The following is an 18,701-nucleotide window of genomic DNA, read 5'->3' as shown; positions in this document are numbered from 1 at the left end:
GTTCTATCAACACAAGACTCACTGGAAGTCCCTGTTCACCCACACCCAACCTTACCCTCTGCACCTGCCTCCTGTCCTGCGCCCTACTCTAGCCGGCTCCTGGTGGACCTCCACCAGCACTACCCCAGCCAAAAACAGTCCCAAACATGTCTAGAAGTCAATACAAGTATTCAAAATAAAAGACAAGGAGGACTTACCATCTTCATTTCTTGAAGGACTTTCTTCAGCCATTTCAATATCTTTTACTTCAAAACTGGTCAAAACAGAGCCACCTGCTTCTTCGAAATCCTGGGCAAATGACAATGCCACCCGACGATAGTCCACAATGCCAGTATATGGGCAATCAATAGCCATTACACCCTGGGACAGGATTATGAAAAAGGCAAGACAATACAATTAAAAATAATTGAGTTCAGTGTGTTCAATAAATTTTAGTTTGTGCTGAATTTTTTTATGGTTTGTTTTGATGGGAAACACACTTTATCCTTCGTGGCAAAAATCTGATAGTTTTAAAGAAAAATAAAAGCTTGCTTGCTCTGTCAGTGCCTAAATTTGAACTTGGGTGTATATATATGTCAAACAGATATAAGAAATAATACTAGCTAAATAAGAAAATCTCTATAGTCAGGAAATAATTCTCCTCCTTAAAGGAATTCATTTTGCCAGGCTCTTCCAGCTGCTACAACTTGTTCAGTTTTATTCATTCCTCATCCTATCTGATTCTGATTCATATCTGGCTTTGGGGTTTTTTAAATTTTGGGTTTTTGTTTGTATTTTTTGCTTGAAAGAGAGACAGACAGGGAGAGTTGAGAGGCACCAACTCATAGTTACAGCACTTTAGTTCACTGATTGCTTTCTAATCCATGCCTTCATGGAGGGGGTTAGGGGGAGCTCCAGGTGAGCCAATGATCCCTTGCTCAAGCCAGCAACCTTGGGCTCAAGTCAGTAACCATGAGGTCATGTCTACGATGCCATGCTCAAGCCTGTGACCCTGCATTCAAGCTGGTGAGCCCGCAATCAGCTGGATGAGCCTGTGCTCAAGCCGGTGACCTCAGGGTTTCCATTTGGGTCCTCAGTGTCCCAGGCAGATGTTCTATCTCACTGCGCCACCGCCTGGTCAGGCTGATTCATATCTGATTCTGAGTCGAATTCTGTATCATCAAGCAATTACGTTTTAAATAAACTCCACTGAGATTTTCCCGGTAGTGGGTTATTTATTTATCATACACACTCAGTGAGAACTCAGAATTGTTCAATGTGTTTGCAGAACATTGATTTGATTTGCTGCAGACTCTATTTTTAAGACTGCAAATATTGAATGAAGATTACATGTGGTTAATTCAAACTTTCTCTTCAGATAATGAGAAATTAACCACCAGGTTTTTATTTTGTTTTGTTTTTTCTTTTTGTCAAGATATGTTCAAACTTTGTAGATGAATAATCTGTAAGCATATGTGCTTAATTTTTGGGAATAAATGTATCATAGAAAAGGATATATTTAATTCTGAAGAAAAGGATAAGAATAGAATTTCACACATTAAGTACAGACTACACTTTGGGAGAATCCTTGATAATAGTACCATTTTCTCTTGCTTTATTGTGTATATGAGTATATCAGTTTTCCCAATCGATCTCCCTAAGAAGGCTGGATGCTTCCCAGGATAACTACGGCCTAGAAGCTGAGTGCGTCTAGTAAATGCTGCCATCTTCTTGTTTGGCCAGTACAGCACTGCCATTGTTGTGGTTTTAAAATAATATTTTAAATATTTTATTCTTGTATTCAGTGCCCCAGTCCTACCTCAATACATTTATCTGCTTATCCTTTCAAAGCTTCTGACTTTGCTACCCACCCTTGACCAATATTGCCACTTGGCCAGATCACACTAAGGGTAAAGGCTCACAAATCACCCAACAATCTCTTTTTACAAATTGAAAGCAACATTTGAAAAATGTCACTGTTTTCCTGACAGTCTGCTTCCAGAATATTGGAGCATTTGCCTAGGTACAGTATAGGAAATCACTCCTTTTGTTTTGATATAGTAGATACATATAAGACTTTATATTAGACCTTATATGCCCCACAATCCCTAAATTCACAGGACAATAGCTATAATTCAATTTCAAACTACAAATAGTATTTTGAGTACAATAATCTTGGAATCTAAATTAGGATAATGCCAAGAGTTTAATCACAGAAACTTCCTAATCTAGCATAAAACCATGTGACAAGTATAACAAAGGGATAAACATGTGCTGTAAAAGTGCTCCATATCAATAGTTTTTTAGAATCCCAAACTCCTTATTCATCTTGTATTCTTATTATCCACCACAATACCTGCTGCACTAAAGGCACTGAAACATTTACTGAATGAATGAACTTTTGAGGGCTATCTTTAAACATACTAGATTATTTTCCCTTCTAGACCTATTCTAAGAGGTTTCCCTTTCTTCTTTCCCTTTCTAGTCTTGGCTTTGCCCTTCCTCATGAGATACTCGTGAGCCCCACCAACAGGTGTATGCTGGAGGAAGGTGGGGTGAGTCACTGCTGCCAAGTGAGTAAATGTCCTGGCCCGGGATGGGACTGGTGGACAGGTCAGGCACCAGCCAGGAGTGGGGCATGCACTGTCCAGGTCAGCAGGTCAGAGCTTGAAATCTGAGGCCACAGCAGGTCAGATGGCTAGAAAAGGACCAGGCAAGCAGGACAAGGAACACTGGGAGTTCGAAATCAGTCAGAAGGACAGAGAAACAGATGAATGTGTGACTGACAAATTAAAGAAAAAGCAGACAGATCTGTACAGCTAAGGTAGAAACAAGCTGTCTGGATTCGTCCAGAAAGTGAGCTGCCAAGAGCTATCCTCCAAAGTCAAATTCACAGACGCAGTTTCAAATTTTCTGAGGTGCTCTCCTGGGAGTACTTCATTTTCTGCTTTAAAAATTTCATCCAAGAAGCCCTTTAGATCTGCCCTAATACACTTTTTCTTTCTGGAGGTCCTGGAACAAACAAAAGTAACCCTGTACTATGCAAATTTTGCCCACCATTCCTGGTAAGTGGTGGTGAGGCTGGGAGTGAAAGCAGGGATTTACTCGAGACATCTTTATGAAAGAACCAGACTATATTTTCTACTATCTACTGCTGCCCCTACACAGGCATTGATAATTACAATGAGACATTATGTAAAGTAGGCCACTTCTGCAGAGGCCTCAGGAAAAAGCAGGATATTCTTCTTTTATAGTTCCACTACTTATTCATCTTTCAAGTGGGGGTTCATATCCAAGAAGGTTTTCCTAAACTCTCAGACTAAAGCTAAAAACTTCTAGTAAGCACTGCCTGGCAGTGAGCTCAGTCAGACTCTCTAGCACAGGTACCTGGAGTTCAGCTACTGCACAGTGTCAGTACCAGGGTGGGGAGGAGGAACAGGAGATACAAGCATTCACTGGGACAGCCACTGCACAGTGTCAGTACCAGGGTGGGGAGGGAGGAACAGGAGACACAAGCATTCACTGGGACAGCCAGTGCTACTGAACAGTGTCAGTACCAGGGTGGGGAGGAGGAACAGGAGACACAAGCATTCACTGGGACAGCCAGTGCTACTGCACAGTGTCAGTACCAGGGTAGGGAGGAGGAACAGGAGACACAAGCATTCACTGGGACAGCCAGTGCTACTGCACAGTGTCAGTACCAGGGTGGGGAGGAGGAACAGGAGACACAAGCATTCACTGGGACAGCCAGTGCCACTGCACAGTGTCAGTACCAGGGTGGGGGGGAGGAACAGGAGACACAAGCATTCACTGGGACAGCCAGTGCTACTGCACAGTGTCAGTACCAGGGTGGGGGGGAGGAACAGGAGACACAAGCATTCACTGGGACAGCCAGTGCTACTGCACAGTGTCAGTACCAGGGTGGGGGGGAGGAACAGGAGACACAAGCATTCACTGGGACAGCCAGTGCTACTGCACAGTGTCAGTACCAGGGTGGGGAGGAGGAACAGGAGATACAAGCATTCACTGGGACAGCTAGTGCTACCACTCAGTGTCAGTACCAGGGTGGGGGAGGAGGAACAGGAGATACAAGCATTCACTAGGACAGCCAGTGCTACTGCACAGTGTCAGTACCAGGGCGGGGAGGAGGAACAGCAGATACTAGCATTCACTGGGACAGCCAGTGCTACCGCACAGTGTCAGTACCAGGGAGGGGAGGAGGAACAGGAGATACAAGCATTCACTGGGACAGCCAGTGCTACCGCACAGTGTCAGTACCAGGGTGGGGGAGGAGGAACAGGAGATACTAGCATTCACTGGGACAGCCAGTGCTACTGCACAGTGTCAGTACCAGGGTGGGGAGGAGGAACAGGAGATACAAGCATTCACTGGGACAGCCAGTGCTACTGCACAGTGTCAGTACCAGGGTAGGGAGGAGGAACAGGAGATACTAGCATTCACTGGGACAGCCAGTGCTACTGCACAGTGTCAGTACCAGGGTAGGGAGGAGGAACAGGAGATACTAGCATTCACTGGGACAGCCAGTGCTACCGCACAGTGTCAGTACCAGGGTGGGGAGGAGGATCAGGAGACACAAGCATTCACTGGGACAGCCAGTGCTACCACATAGTGTCAGTACCAGGGTGGGGAGGAGGAACAGGAGACACAAGCATTCACTGGGACAGCCAGTGCTACTGGGGGCTGGACTGATTGCTTCTGAAAAGCTATCAAAGAAAGTTGGTATGCAAGTATTATTATTCATGTCTCTTTCATGAATAAAAGGAAGATCTGTCTTTCCCTACAGCATGTTTTAAGCAAAATACTCTACAATACACCCTTTACACTCATGCCGGCCTCATCTTCCTGAAATACCGATTGGATACGGTAGCCACCCTCCTCAAAAAATTTCTTGTGGCTCCTGTGCCTACTGGATAAACTTCAAAATTAGTGAATGAATATCAGGCCCTTTGTGTGGGCTTAATCCTGCCTTTTCTAGTCTCACTTTTTATATTTCTCTACACACCCTGTGAGCCAACCGCACCACATCACTCAGTGCTTTCCAACATGTCATATGGTCTCCAGCCTCCTCTTGCCTTTGCTTATGTTTTTCAGACCTGGTATTTTCTCATAGGTGTGGGCAAAAAATGAGGTCCTATGAAAAGTAATCTCACAGGATGACCTGATCATAAATCTCTTCCTGGGTAGGTCGTGCTGGGTAGTCATGCTCCGGGCATATACCGTATTTCCCCATGTATAAGATGCACATTAATTTGGGGGCCTGAATTTTTCCTTTTTGGGGGACATAGAAACAGAGAGAGGAACAGATAGGGACAGAGAGACAGGAAGGGAGAGAGATAAGAGAGATGAGAAGCATCAATTCTTCACTACAGCGCCTTAGTTATTCATTGATTTCTTTATCACATGTGCCTTGACAGGGGTGGGGGGTTGAAGGATGAGGGGGGCTACTGCAGACCGAGTGACCCCTTGCTCAAGCCAGATGAGCCCGCTCTCAAGCTGGCAACCTTGGGGTTTCAAACCTGGATCCTCCACGTCCCACTCAGACATTCTATCCACTGCACTACCACCTGGTCAGGCTAGGGCCCGAAATTTGAAAAAAAAAAAAAAAAAAAGAATTACATAATGTTATTAAACTCAAGTTTGTTCATCATAAAATTCATACAACTCCTCATCACTGTCAAAACTCCCATCCATTAGCCTGTCCTCATCTGTGTTTGATGACGAATCACTGTCTTCATATACTGCCTCATCCTCAGTTCCATGGCATTTGAAATGTGACAACCACTATGTAAGACACACCCAGTTTAAGGGTGCATATTATATATGGGGAAATACGGTATATTCTTTTTCTTTTTCTTTTCTTTAGTGAGAGAAGGGGAGGCAGACAGAGGCTCTCGCATGCACCCCAATCAACCGGGATCTATGCAGCATGCCCACTAGGAGGCGATGCTCTGCCCATCTGGGGCTGTTACTCTGTTGCAACTGGAGCCATTTTTTAGCGCCTGAGGCAGAGGCCATGGAGCCGTCCTCAGTGCCAGAGGCCAATTTGCTCGAGCCAATTGAACCATGCTGTTGGAGGGGAGGGTGGGAGAAGGGGTGGAGAAGCAGATGGTCACTTCCCCTGTGTGCCCTGACCAGGAATCAAACCCAGGACATCCACACGTGGGGCTGATGCTTTACCACTGAGCCAGCTGGCCAGGGCCATATATATTCTTTAGTAAAAGGTTTGTCTTTGCCTTAAGCAAGCCCAGTCCACTGTTTCTGTACATTTATGTTAACACACCATAGAAATAAGCTGTAACCACTCTCAAGAAAGCACATAAGCTTGCTAACCATCCTATAATCCCAATCCCCACCTTGTTTTCTCCCCACCTTCATGTAATCTTCCTCATGTCTCCTCCTTAATTTCAGATGCATAAAAGAAGCTGCAAAACTGTTACTCTCCAGAGCATTTGAGATCTTGGTCTCTGGTATACACTGTCAGTTTGGCTCAAAAAAACTTACAAAACTTCTCACAGGTTTGGACATTTCTTATAACAACTTAAAGGAAAGAAGAAATCAGGTGTCAGAGTTTATGACAATTCTCTCTTGTGTTTGTCACCCCACTGCTTTTGTGACAGGATTACCTGTTTCTATATAATTCCCGCCTCCTATAAATTCACTCAGCCTTCATGTCATAAGACTGAACACTAAATGAAAATGTCCCTGTGAGCATGAATGTGCAATTAGTGAACCACTTACCCTACAATATGGCTCCTTCTTTTTTATCTCCTCCTGCTGGATCAGCCTCAGACCCTGGACACCATTCTGCAGGCCTCTCTCATATAGGGCCTGAAGTCTGGGAATTTCTTCCTGTTCAACAGCTACGATAAGCTTCAAAAAATAATATTATGACTAAGAGTTAAACACACCATTCTGCCATAAAATAAAAAGTGAACAGAAAATCATAAATTATTGCATAATTCAAATTGGGTTGATTTTTTAAATTGTTTTTTTCCTTTAGGGATCTACTTCAACCTTTCTTCATGAGCTCATTTTACCCCTCCATGGAAAAATGTTGTTTTAAGAAAACTGCATTGCCTGACCTGCAGTGGCGCAGTGGATAAAGCGTCGGCCTGGAACACTGAGGTTTGCTGGTTCAAAGCCCTGGGCAAGGCACATACAGGAGTTGGTGCTTCCTGCTCCTCACCCTCTTCTCTCCCTCTCTCTCTCTACTCTCTCTCTCTAAAAATGAATAAATAAAATCTAAAATATATATATATATATTCCTTTAAAAAAAAACTGCATTAAAACAAATTTTCCTCAAAGTTGAGATGTAGCCTCAATTTCCACTTCTACATACATCTTGGCCAGAAACAGCTGTTATCACCACCACTCCCTCAGTCTCAGAGTGGAGAGAAGGACCAATTGCTTAATCTTTACGTTAAAAAAAAAAACCAAAACAAAAAACAGAATGGGCTTATTTCTGTAAGAGAATGTAAAACACCAGTATATCAGAAAAACAACTCATATTTAGTATAATGGGATATCACTAATGGAAAACTATCCATCTTATTTCCTGTAATAAAGTACATTACAAAGTCTTTATTAATGCATTCTGTTGCAGGGAAAAAGAGGTAAATTTATCAACTTTACTCAAGACTCTTGTTCTATTTATTTCTGGGCAAAGTATCTGCTTGAAGTAGTTTCTTCCTCACTTAACAGCTCCCAGCAAAGGAAGGCACAGATGCATATTCATAGGTATATTAGAATTCACAAATCACTATTTCATAGCAAGAATTCAACACAATTTCATGAGACAATAGTTTTGGGGGTTTTTGTTTGCTTTATTTGTGACAGAGACAGAGACAGACAGACAGATCAGAAAGGAGAGAGATGAGAAGCATCAATTCTCCATTGTAGCACCTTAGTTGCTCATTGATTGCTTTTTCATATGTGCCTTGACCTGGGGGCTACAGCAGACTGAGTGACCCCTTGCTCTACTAGCCAGTGACCTTGGGCTCAAGTTGGTGAGCCTTGCTCAAACCAGATAAGGTCGTGCTCAAGCTGGCGACCTTGGTGTTTCAAACCTGGGTCCTCCAGGTCCCAGTCTTACACACTATCCACTGTGCCATCACCTTGTCAGGTGAGATAATAGTTTTAATCAAGGTGTGAAGGTTATTTAAATCAACAAGTAATTAACCTTAAAAACAAAAGTGGAATCAAAGGATGCTATTAATAAAGTAAAAAGACAACCCACTGAATGGGAAAAAATACTTGCAAATCATATAGCTAATCATATAAGTTTTTAGCTATAAAAACTATAATTATAGGCCCTGGCCGGTTGGCTCAGTGGTAGAGCGTCGGCCTGGAGTGCAGGAGTCCTGGGTTTGAGTCCCAGCCTGGGCACACAGGAGAAGCGCCCATCTGCTTCTCCACCCCTCCATCTCTCCTTCCTCTCTGTCTCTTCCCCTCCCGCAGCCAAGGCTCCACTGGAGCAAAGTTGGCCCGGGCACTGAGGATGGCTCTATGGCCTCTGCCTCAGGTGCTGGAATGGCTCTGGTTGCAACAGAGCAACACCCCAGATGGGCAGAGCATTGCCCCCTGGTGGGCGTGCCAGGTGGATCCCAGTCGGGCACATGCAGGAGTCTGTCTGACTGCCTCCCCATTTCCAACTTCAGAAAAATTAAATAAATAAATAAATAAATAACCACTATAATTATAGTTTTATATCTTTTTTCATTTAACACTGTGTCAGGATCATTTCCCCACGTCATTAAAAATATATTCATAGCATCTTTAATGGGGACAATGAAATTTTATTCTTAAAAAGTACATGGAAAAGATTTATAAGGGAATATTATGAATAGCCATATGCCAACAAATGATATAATCTATATGAAATGGATAAATTCATAGGAAGACACAAACTTCTGAAACTGACAAGAAAATATGGATAGACCTAAACATGTAAAGAGGTTAAATTAGTAACTTTAAAACTCCTACAAAGAAAAGATCAGGCCCAAGAACTTTTTTACTCATGAATGCTACCATATGTTTAAAGAAGAATTAATACCAATTCTTAATAAACCCTTCCAAAAAACAGAAGAGGAGGGAACACTTCCTAACTAATTCAGTGAGACCAGTATTAACCAGTACCCAAACCAAACAAAGATATCAAAAGAATATCTCTTATAAATATTGATGTAAAGTCCTATACAAAATAATTATAAACTGAATTCAGTAACATATAAAAAGGATTATATGCCATGATCAAGTGAAATTTATTGCAGAAATACAAAATCAATTTGACATCCATAGTGAATTAATGTAAATACATATTAATAGAAAAAAGACAAAAATTACATGATTGCTTCAATAGAAGCAGAAAAGGCATTTGAGAAAGCCAACACCCTTTTATGGTTAAAGAAAACAAACTCTCAACAAACTAGGACTAGAAAGGAACTTCCTCAATCTGACAAAGGACATCTACAAAAGAAACCCCACAACCAGCATCACACTTAATAATGTTTTCTCCCTAAGACCAGGAAAAACACAAGGTTGCCCACTTTCACTTCTTTCACTTTTCAATGTTGTATTAGAGATTCTACCCAGGGAAATTAGGCAAGGAAAAATATAAAAGGCATAAATTGAAAAAGAAGTTAAATTATCTTATTTGTAGATGACATTATCCTTCAAATAAAAAATCCTAAGGAATCCATACACACACACACACACACACACACACACACACACACACACACACATTAGACTAATACCAAAGTAAATTTAGCAAAAGAAATGCAAGACCTGTACACTGAAAAATACAAAACATTGTTGAAATAAATTAAAGAAGATCTAACTCAATGGAAAGACATCACAAGTTCATGGTTTGCAAGATTTAATATTATTAAGATGACAATACTCTTTAAATTGACCGATAGATTCAATATAATCTCTATCAAATTCCCATCTGCCTTTTTAGAACTACTCACAAACTGACCCTAAAATTCATATAAGAAATGCAAGGGACCCAGAATAGCCAAAACAATCTTGACAAAGAAGAAACAAGTGAGCCTGGCCAGTTGGCTCAGTGGTAGAGCGTCGGCCTGGCATGTGGAAGTCCAGGGTTCAATTCCTGGTCAGGGCACACAGGAGAAGCGCCCATCTGTTTCTCCACCTTTCTCCTTCTCCTTTCTCTCTCTCTCTTCCCCTCCCACAGCCAAGACTCCACTGGAACAAAGTTGGTGCAGGTGCTGAGGACAGCTCCATGGCCTCTGCCTCAGGTGCTAGAATGGCTCCAACCACAATGCAGCAATGGCCCAGATGGGCAAAGCATCGCCCCCTGGTGGGCATGCTAGGTGGAATCTGGTCGGGCTCATGCGGGAGTCTGCCTGCCTCTCAACTTCTAACTTTGGAAAAATATATATATATATAAAAGAAGAACCAAGTTGGAGGACTCACAATTGCTGATTTCAAAACATAAAGAGCTACAGTAATGAAGATAGTGCAGTACTACTAACATAAGAATAGACATATATCAATGGAATAGAATTGAGAATCATAAACATATATTCTGACAGTTATGCACAATTGATTTGTGATAAAGATATGAGAGCAATGTAGAAGGAAGAGTCTTTTTAACAAATGGTGCTAGACAACTGGATATATACATTCAAAAGAATGAGGCTGGACCCCTCCCTCACGTCGTATATCAAAATTAATTAAAAAGTCATTATACACTGCAGGTACAGGTACAGGTACAGTACAGGTACAGGGAGTGGGGTAGGGAACTCTTGTTTCTGGTGGCAGGGTCTATGAAAAGGGCAGTGGGCTGGCTGTTAAGGTGTGAAGAAGCGCCTGAAGTAGTCCAAGAAGCAGTCCAAGGAAACGGACGAAGAAGGGAAGGCATTCAAGCAGAAACAAAAAGAGCGGCAGAAGAAACTCAAGGAGCTAACAGTGAAGACTGTGGAAAAGGAAATACCACATTTGGGAAGATTCAACATTTGGAATTAAGCATTCTGGCGCCTGACCTGTGGTGGTGCAGGGGATAAAGCATCGACCTGAAATGCTGAGGTTGCCAGTTTGAAACCCCGGGCTTGCCAGGTTAAGGCACATACGAGAGGCAACTACAAGTTGATGCTTCCTGCTCCTCCTCCACTTCTCTTTCCCTCCCTCTTCTCTCTAAAATCAATAAGTAAAATCTTAAAAAAAAGAAAAAGAATCCTGGCAAAAAAATAAAATAAGCTGCTCCTTGTGCCTGAGGCAATAGTGATCCTTAATCCCATTCCTGTTTAAACATCTGGATTCTCTGCTATAACATATGTTGCCACCTATAGCTAGAATAAGGTGTTGTCTTAGAGCCTGCTGTACATATAAGAATAAACTTTTGTTTAAAAAAATAAAAAGTCATACCATGGCTCATTTTCTCTTTAGTTCTCACTCTGTCATTTCTACCTCAGCTAGGTCAGAGCAAACCCAGCCTAGAATCTACTCTTTCTCTCAGTCTTTATTCTACCCCGAAGTCTATCTTACCTGGAATTAAGCCAATTCATTTGGGGGAATGAAAGTGATGACAGACCTAAAAGTCAGAGCTAAGGTCCTGGCTGGTTGGCTCAGCGGTAGAGCACCAGCCTGGTGTGTGGAAGTCCCAGTTCAATTCCTGGTCACGGCACACAGGAGAAGCACCCATCTGCTTCTCCACCCCTCCCCCTCTCCTTCCTATCTCTCTTCCCCTCCCACAGCCAGGGCTCCATTGGAGCAAAAGTTGGCCCAGGCGCTGAAGACAGCTCCATGGCCTCCGCTTCAGGTGCTAGAATGGCTCCAGCCACAATGGAGCAATGCCCCAGATGGGCGGAGCAATGCCCCAGATGGGCAGAGCATCACCCCCTGGTAAGCATGCCGGGTGGATCCTGGTCGGGCGCATGCAGGAGTCTGTCTGACTGCCTCCTCGCTTCTAACTTCGGGAAAATACAAAAAAAAAAAAAAAAGTCAGAGCTAAGGCTATAACTAAACTCTTCAAAGAAAATATGGGAACAATTTTTCATGATCTTATTTCTTAGGTATGACACTAACATCACAGCAACAACGAAAAAAGATAAACTGAACTCCATAAACATTAAAAACATCTGTGCTTCAAAGGATACCATCAAGAAAGTTAAAAAAAGAAAGAAAGAAAACCTAGAGAATGGGAGAAAATTTTTAGTAATATTTTAGTAAATATCTTTTTTGTAAAGATTTGATTTATTTTGAGAGAGAGAGAGAAAGGCAGCAGGGTGAGAGGAGGGGAAGACGCTAGAAGCATCAACTCATTGTTGCTTCTTGTATGCGCCTTGACCAGGCAAGCCCAGGGTTTTGAACCTGAGACCTCAGCGTTCCAGTTCAACGCTTTATCCCCTGCACCACCACAGGCCAGGCAGTAAATATTATATAGCTAATAAGGGGCTGTATCCAGAATATATAAAGAATATATACAACTCAAAAATAAAAAGACAACACAATTTTAAAAGTAGGCAAAAGATTTGAACAGACATTTTTTTCAAAGAAGATAAATGAACGGCCAATACGCATATGAAAAGATGTTCAACATCATTACTAACTAGGGAAATGCAAACGAAACAATGATATACCACTTCACATCCTCTAGAATGGCTAAAATAAGAGACAGAAAAAAACAGGTGTTGGTGAGAATGTGAAGATTAGAATCCTCATTAATTGTTTTCCCCCCAGAATTTTATGGTTTTGCTAACACAAACACAACGTGCACACAATCTCTCTATTCATTTTCTTCACTGCGCAGCCTGGCATTGGAATTGGTGACTCTGAGGGCCAGCTGAGCTGCTCTTTCCACAATGGCTTTGAGGTTCTTTGAGGCAGCGAGGCAGCAATCTCAGCACAGTAAGATTTGTTGCACATCAGCAGCACTTCAAGGTCCCTGATCTTGTGGAGCAGCAACTTCAGAAGGCCACTGGGCAGCATGTACTTTGTTTTCTTGTTGCTCCCATAACCAATCCTGGGCATCCAGATCTGGCCCTTGACTGTTCTGCACACCCTATTGTCAATTCTTCTGAGTATCCACTAGTTCCACTTAACTTTGATACATTGGTCTAACTGGTGCCAGACGATCTTCTTGATCCTCTCTGACAATCTTGGGTTTCATGTGGGGTCTGAGGGCAGTCATGGTGCCAAGTAGGAGATGGCACCACCTCTGTAGCCAGCACAGAGGAAGAAAGCCTCATTAATTGTTGATGGGAATGTAAAACAGTGCAGCACTTTAAAAACAGTTTGGCAGCTCTTCAAATATTAAACATGGAGTTACCATATGACCCGACAATTTCACTCCTAGGTATATGTCCAAGGGAAATGAAAACATAGGTCCATATAAAAACCATTAGCGGTGTTTTTTTATAACAGTCAAAATGTAAAAATAACCCAAATGTCCATCAACTGATAAAGGGATAATAAAATTTGTTATACCCACACAATGAAATATAAAAAGGATGAGGTATTGATTCATGCTACAAGATGATCCATGGAAAATATTATGCTAAATGAAAGAAGTCAGAGAAGATAATATATTGTATGATTCCATTTACATGAAATGTCCAAAACAGGCAAATCCATAGATAGAAAGTATATTATTAGTGGTTGCCTGGGCCTGGGTAGAAACTTAGGAGGCAGGGAGAATGGGGAATGACTATTAAACGGTATAGAGCTCCTTTTTGGGATAATGAATTGTCCTAAAATTAGACAGTGGTGATAGCTACACAATTCTGTGACTACACTAAAAACTGAACTGTATACTTTAAAAGGGTAAATTGTATGGTATATAAATTATGTCAATAAAGCTGTTACTTTAAAAACTACATAGAGTTAGTCATACCATCTTTTTGGGGGGGAGTAGGGGGACAGACAGACAGGAAGGGAGAGATGAGAAGCATCAACCTTAGTTGTTCATTGATTCCTTTCTGATATGTGCCTTGACCAGGGGGCTCCAGACAAGTCAGTGACCTTTGGCTCCATCCAGTGACTTTGGGCTCAACCCAGCAACCTTGGGATTAAGCCACTGACCTTGGGCTTCAAGTCAGCGCCTTTTGGGCTCAAACCAGGGGCCATGGGATCCTGTCTATGATCCCACACTCAAGCTGGCAACCTCATGCTCAAGCTGGTCAGCCCACTCTTAAGCCAGTGACTTTGGGGTTCAAACCTGGGTCCTCAGTGTCCCAGGCCAATGCTCTCTCTACTGTACCACCACCTGGTCTAGCTCATACCATCTTTTTTATTTATTTTTTTTAAGTGATTGCCTAATACTAGATTTTGCAAATTACATTGATATAAAGAAAGAAAAGTCATTTTTTAAAATTCAACATTAAACATCACTAAGAAAATGCTAGTTATAAAGAAGTAAGATCCAAGTAAAATGCCATACCTTGCCACATTGCTTATAGGAAATTCCTTTTTGGTTACAGTAGTCATAGATAAGGGCTGCACCTTGTACGCATAATTTAGCTTTCAGAGATTCAGGTTTATAATAAATTCCACTATGTATGACACCACTGTTATGTCCAGTCTGATGAATAGCTACCAAACAAGAGAAAACAGATAAGAGGACATAACGTTACTCACACAAAATGCAAGAAGTCGGGGAATAAACACAGTTGAAGCGATCTGAGATCATATAATTTAAAATTTTTATAGTCAGGGCACTGTTAACTTCCTGTAACAGCCACCCTGGTCCCATCTCTCAGCCCACCTTTGATTACAGTTACAACTCTGGTGCAAAAGTCACCTCTCACTACCAGCAAACAAACCACTTCAAGGACCCACCATAGCTCTCTATATTCTGCCACAGGGGCCTTTTCTAATGTGGGGAAGGAGAACTCAACACTCCTAGGAGCAATCTTCAATCCACAGCTACAGGAGCTGAGGGATAAATGAGCATGATCTTGGGAAATGTTTATGTAGCTCCTCAGAGGCCCCAGTGGAATCACGCTCACACAGCAACTTTAATAATGTACCCTCATGTGGCTTTTCCTTCTTTCCTGTTTACTATTCCCCATCCCCTCACTCTTGTCTCATTCAAGTCCCAGTCTCAGGCTCTGCTTTATGGAGAACTCAAACTAGCCTACTAACATTGACACTCAGCCTAACAGATGCAGAATTGACAAATTGAGCAGCGGCTCAGGTTAAGTCTGAAAAGCAACACTGATAACATACATACCTAAATCTTTCTCCTTTTCCAGAACACCAATGGAAAGTGCTGGATGTCGCAGGATGAGTGCTCTGGCAGAGGCAAGCCCCACAATTCCGCCACCGATAATGACTACATCAAATGCCCTTTAAGAGAATGTCACGTTTAAAGTAATGCGTGTGTTTACAGTAGACCTCATCAATTTCACATGCAAAATTTTTTTCATCTGTGGACAATTAGTTAAACTATTAATTTATAATCATCAAAAGCAAATATTTATTGTGCTTAGTACTATTTGTCTTCATACTCATAAAGAAACCTTTAAAAGTTACATGCACTGCTGGTCAGTAGTATGATCAGCTACACCCAGCAGGCAGGGTGGCTAGCTGATAAAGCTGCCCTAAACCTCCGCAGTGCGCTGCCTGGGCTAACTACATGTTTCAGGCATCACACACACTTCTCTACCATCTATTCTTTTAAAATTCAGGTCCAGTATTCTTTTTTTTTTTTTTTCTGAAGCTGGAAACAGGGAGAGACAGTCAGACAGACTCCCGCATGCGCCCGACCGGGATCCACCCGGCACGCCCACCAGGGGCGATGCTCTGCCCACCAGGGGGCGATGCTCTGCCCATCCTGGGCATCGCCATGTTGCGACCAGAGCCACTCTAGCGCCTGGGGCAGAGGCCACAGAGCCATCCCCAGCGCCCGGGCTATCTTTGCTCCAATGGAGCCTTGGCTGCGGGAGGAGAAGAGAGAGACAGAGAGGGAAAGCGCGGCAGAGGGGTGGAGAAGCAAATGGGCGCTTCTCCTGTGTGCCCTGGCCGGGAATCGAACCTGGGTCCTCCGCACGCTAGGCCGACGCTCTACCGCTGAGCCAACTGGCCAGGGCCCAGGTCCAGTATTCTTGAGGATAAGCTAACACATTAAGTCATTAATGTCTTAGTGTGCAAGAACTTACTTTTTTTTTTTTCCTGTTGAGAAGAAAACAGCCAAGTGGTCCAGAAATAGGTTTGAAACCACAGTGTTAGCCACGACAAATCCTGATTATACAGCCATTTCAAGTATTAGAAAGGGTTTGTATAATATAACTTTGCAGTGAGGAGGGTAAAAATTCCCTTTAGCACTGACCTTATGGTCAACAAATTTAGATTTTATTTTATTTTTTAACAAATTTAGATTTTATAGGAACATGGCCATTCTTGCATCTTCTACACCCTAACTATTTCACCCCCTCCTGTACTGTATTATATTATTAGAGAGTGAGAGAGAGAGAAAGGGAGAGAGATGAGAAGCATCAACTAAAAGTTGCAGCACTTAAGTTGTTTTTTTTTTTTTTTACAGAGACAGAGAGAGAGTCAGAGAGAGGGATAGATAGGGACAGACAGACAGGAACGGAGAGAGAGATGAGAAGCATCAATTATCAGTTTTTCGTTGTGGCACTTTAGTTGGTTCATTGATTGCTTTCTCATATGTGCCTTGACTGTGGGGCTACAGCAGATCGACTAATTCCTTGCTCAAGCCAGTGACCTTGGGTCCAAGCTGGTGAGTTTTGCTCAAACCAGATGAGCCCGCACTCAAGCTGGCGACCTCGGGGTCTCGAACCTGGTCCTCCGCATCCCAGTTCAGTGCTCTATCCACTGTGCCACCGCCTAGGCAGGCTAGTTGTTCTTGATTGCTTCTCATATGTGCCTTGGCTGGGGAGCTCAAGCTGAGCCAGTAACCCCTTGCTCAAGCCAGCAACCTTGGGTTCAAGGCAAGAATCTTGGGCTTCAAGCCAGTGGCCTTTGGGCTCAAGCCAGCAACCATGGAGTCATACTGAGGATCCCACACTCAAGCTGGCCACCCTGCGCTCAAGCCAGCAATCTGGGGATTTCAAAACTGGGACCTCAGCACCCTAGGTCGATGCTCTATTCACTTCGCCACCACAGGTCAGGCTGTATTATTTTGATGCAAATCCTGAACAGCACCTGTAACTATCTTAATAAGGTAGTCCTTTTATTTTTCCTTTCTTCTTTTCCAAGTGAGAGGAGGGGAAATAGAGAGAAAGACTCCCACATGCGCCCAGACCAGGATCCACCTGGCAACCCCCGTCTGGGGCTGATGCTCTGCCCATCTGGGGCCATGCTCGCAACCGAGCTATTTTTAATGCCTGAGGCAGAGGCTCCAAAGAGCATCCTCCGTGCCCAGGGCTGATGTGCTAGAATCAACTGAACCATGGCTGTGGGAGTAGAAGAGAGAGAAAGAAAAGGGAGAGAGAGGGGAGGAGAAATAGATGGCCACCTCTCCTGTGTGCCCTGACTGGGAATCGAACCTGGGACATCCGCACACCAGGATGTCCCAGAGAGAGCAACACTCCTGATGGGCAGAGCATTGCTCCCAGTCAGGGTGCATGCGGGAGTCTGTCTCTGCTTCCCCTCCCTTCACTGAATTAAAAATAAAAATAACACACACACAATACTATTATTCTAACTAAAAAATTAACCCAAACGATTTTTAACAAAAAATGTTTTATATCATCAAATATTCAATATAAAACTTTTCGAAGAAAACACAGGAAAATCTTTGGGATGTAGAGGTAGGTGAAGAGTTTATACCAAACACATGAACCATAAAAGAAAAAGCTGATAAACTAAATATCATCAAAATTAAAAATTTTGCTCTACAAAAGATCCTGTGAAGAGGATAAGAAGAAAACTAACAAATTGGGGGGAAATACTTGGAAACCATATTATCTGACAATGTACTCTACCTAAAAAAATCTATTAAGAACTCTCAAAACAAACAAACCATTTAGAAAATGGGCAAAAAATATGAACAAACACATCATCAAAGAGGACATATACAGATAGCAAAAAAGCACATGAAAAGATGTTCAATACCATTCCTCAGTCATTAGAAAAATGCAAATTATAACTCCAATGAGATATCACTACACTCGGTATAATACCAAATGCTAATGATGAAGAGGGTATGGATCACTAACATATTACTGGTAAGTACAGTCACTCTGGAAAAAGACTATGGCAGTTTCTTAAAAAAAACAAAAAACAACTAAACATGTGCTTACTATAAGTCTTACCAACTGCACTTATCCCAGAGGAAAAAAAAATTATGTTCATACAAAAGACCTGTACATGTTTATAGCAGCTTTATTCATAACCCACAACTGGAAATGGGCCAGATATTTTTCAACTGTGAATAATTAAACAAACTGTGATAAATCCATACAATATAATGCTACTCAACAAATAAAAGGAACCCCATTATCCATATAGATAACACCTTAGATCAGTGGTCCCCAACCCCCGGGCTGCGGACCGATACCGGTCCGCAGAGAAAGAGTAACTTACATTATTTTCGTTTTATTTATATTTAAGTCTGAACGATGTTTTATTTTTTTTAAATGACCAGATTCTTTCTGTTATATCTGTCTAAGACTCACTCTTGACGCTTGTATCGGTCACGTGATACATTTATCTGTCCCACCCTAAAGGCTGGTCCGTGAAAATATTTTTTGACATTAAACTGGTCCGTG

At 42.4% G+C, this 18,701-nt stretch overlaps 1 protein-coding gene and 1 pseudogene across 3 annotated transcripts in view; both read right to left on the bottom strand.

Moving 5' to 3' along the window:
- The window catches only part of L2HGDH (L-2-hydroxyglutarate dehydrogenase), a 40,076-nt gene that overhangs the window by 19,740 nt on the left and 1,635 nt on the right, over window positions 1-18,701 (bottom strand). For 2 of the 3 annotated variants that reach the window (XM_066344114.1, XM_066344115.1), the window contains exons 2-5: window positions 15,197-15,312; window positions 14,405-14,556; window positions 6,739-6,870; window positions 198-360 (exon numbers count right to left, since the gene is read on the bottom strand). In XM_066344114.1, the coding sequence (XP_066200211.1) occupies window positions 198-360; window positions 6,739-6,870; window positions 14,405-14,556; window positions 15,197-15,312 (563 nt within the window). The remainder of the gene's footprint in view (window positions 1-197; window positions 361-6,738; window positions 6,871-14,404; window positions 14,557-15,196; window positions 15,313-18,701) is intronic. The other variant, XM_066344116.1, reaches the window with a different exon arrangement.
- On the bottom strand, window positions 12,712-13,171 carry LOC136376390 (large ribosomal subunit protein eL32-like; annotated as a pseudogene).

Source organism: Saccopteryx leptura, chromosome 6 (genome assembly GCF_036850995.1).
Source record: "Saccopteryx leptura isolate mSacLep1 chromosome 6, mSacLep1_pri_phased_curated, whole genome shotgun sequence".
In the NCBI taxonomy this organism is placed as follows: domain Eukaryota; kingdom Metazoa; phylum Chordata; class Mammalia; order Chiroptera; family Emballonuridae; genus Saccopteryx; species Saccopteryx leptura.
The sequence above is the reverse complement of the archived record's forward strand: the minus strand, read 5'-3'. Positions and strand labels throughout refer to the sequence as shown.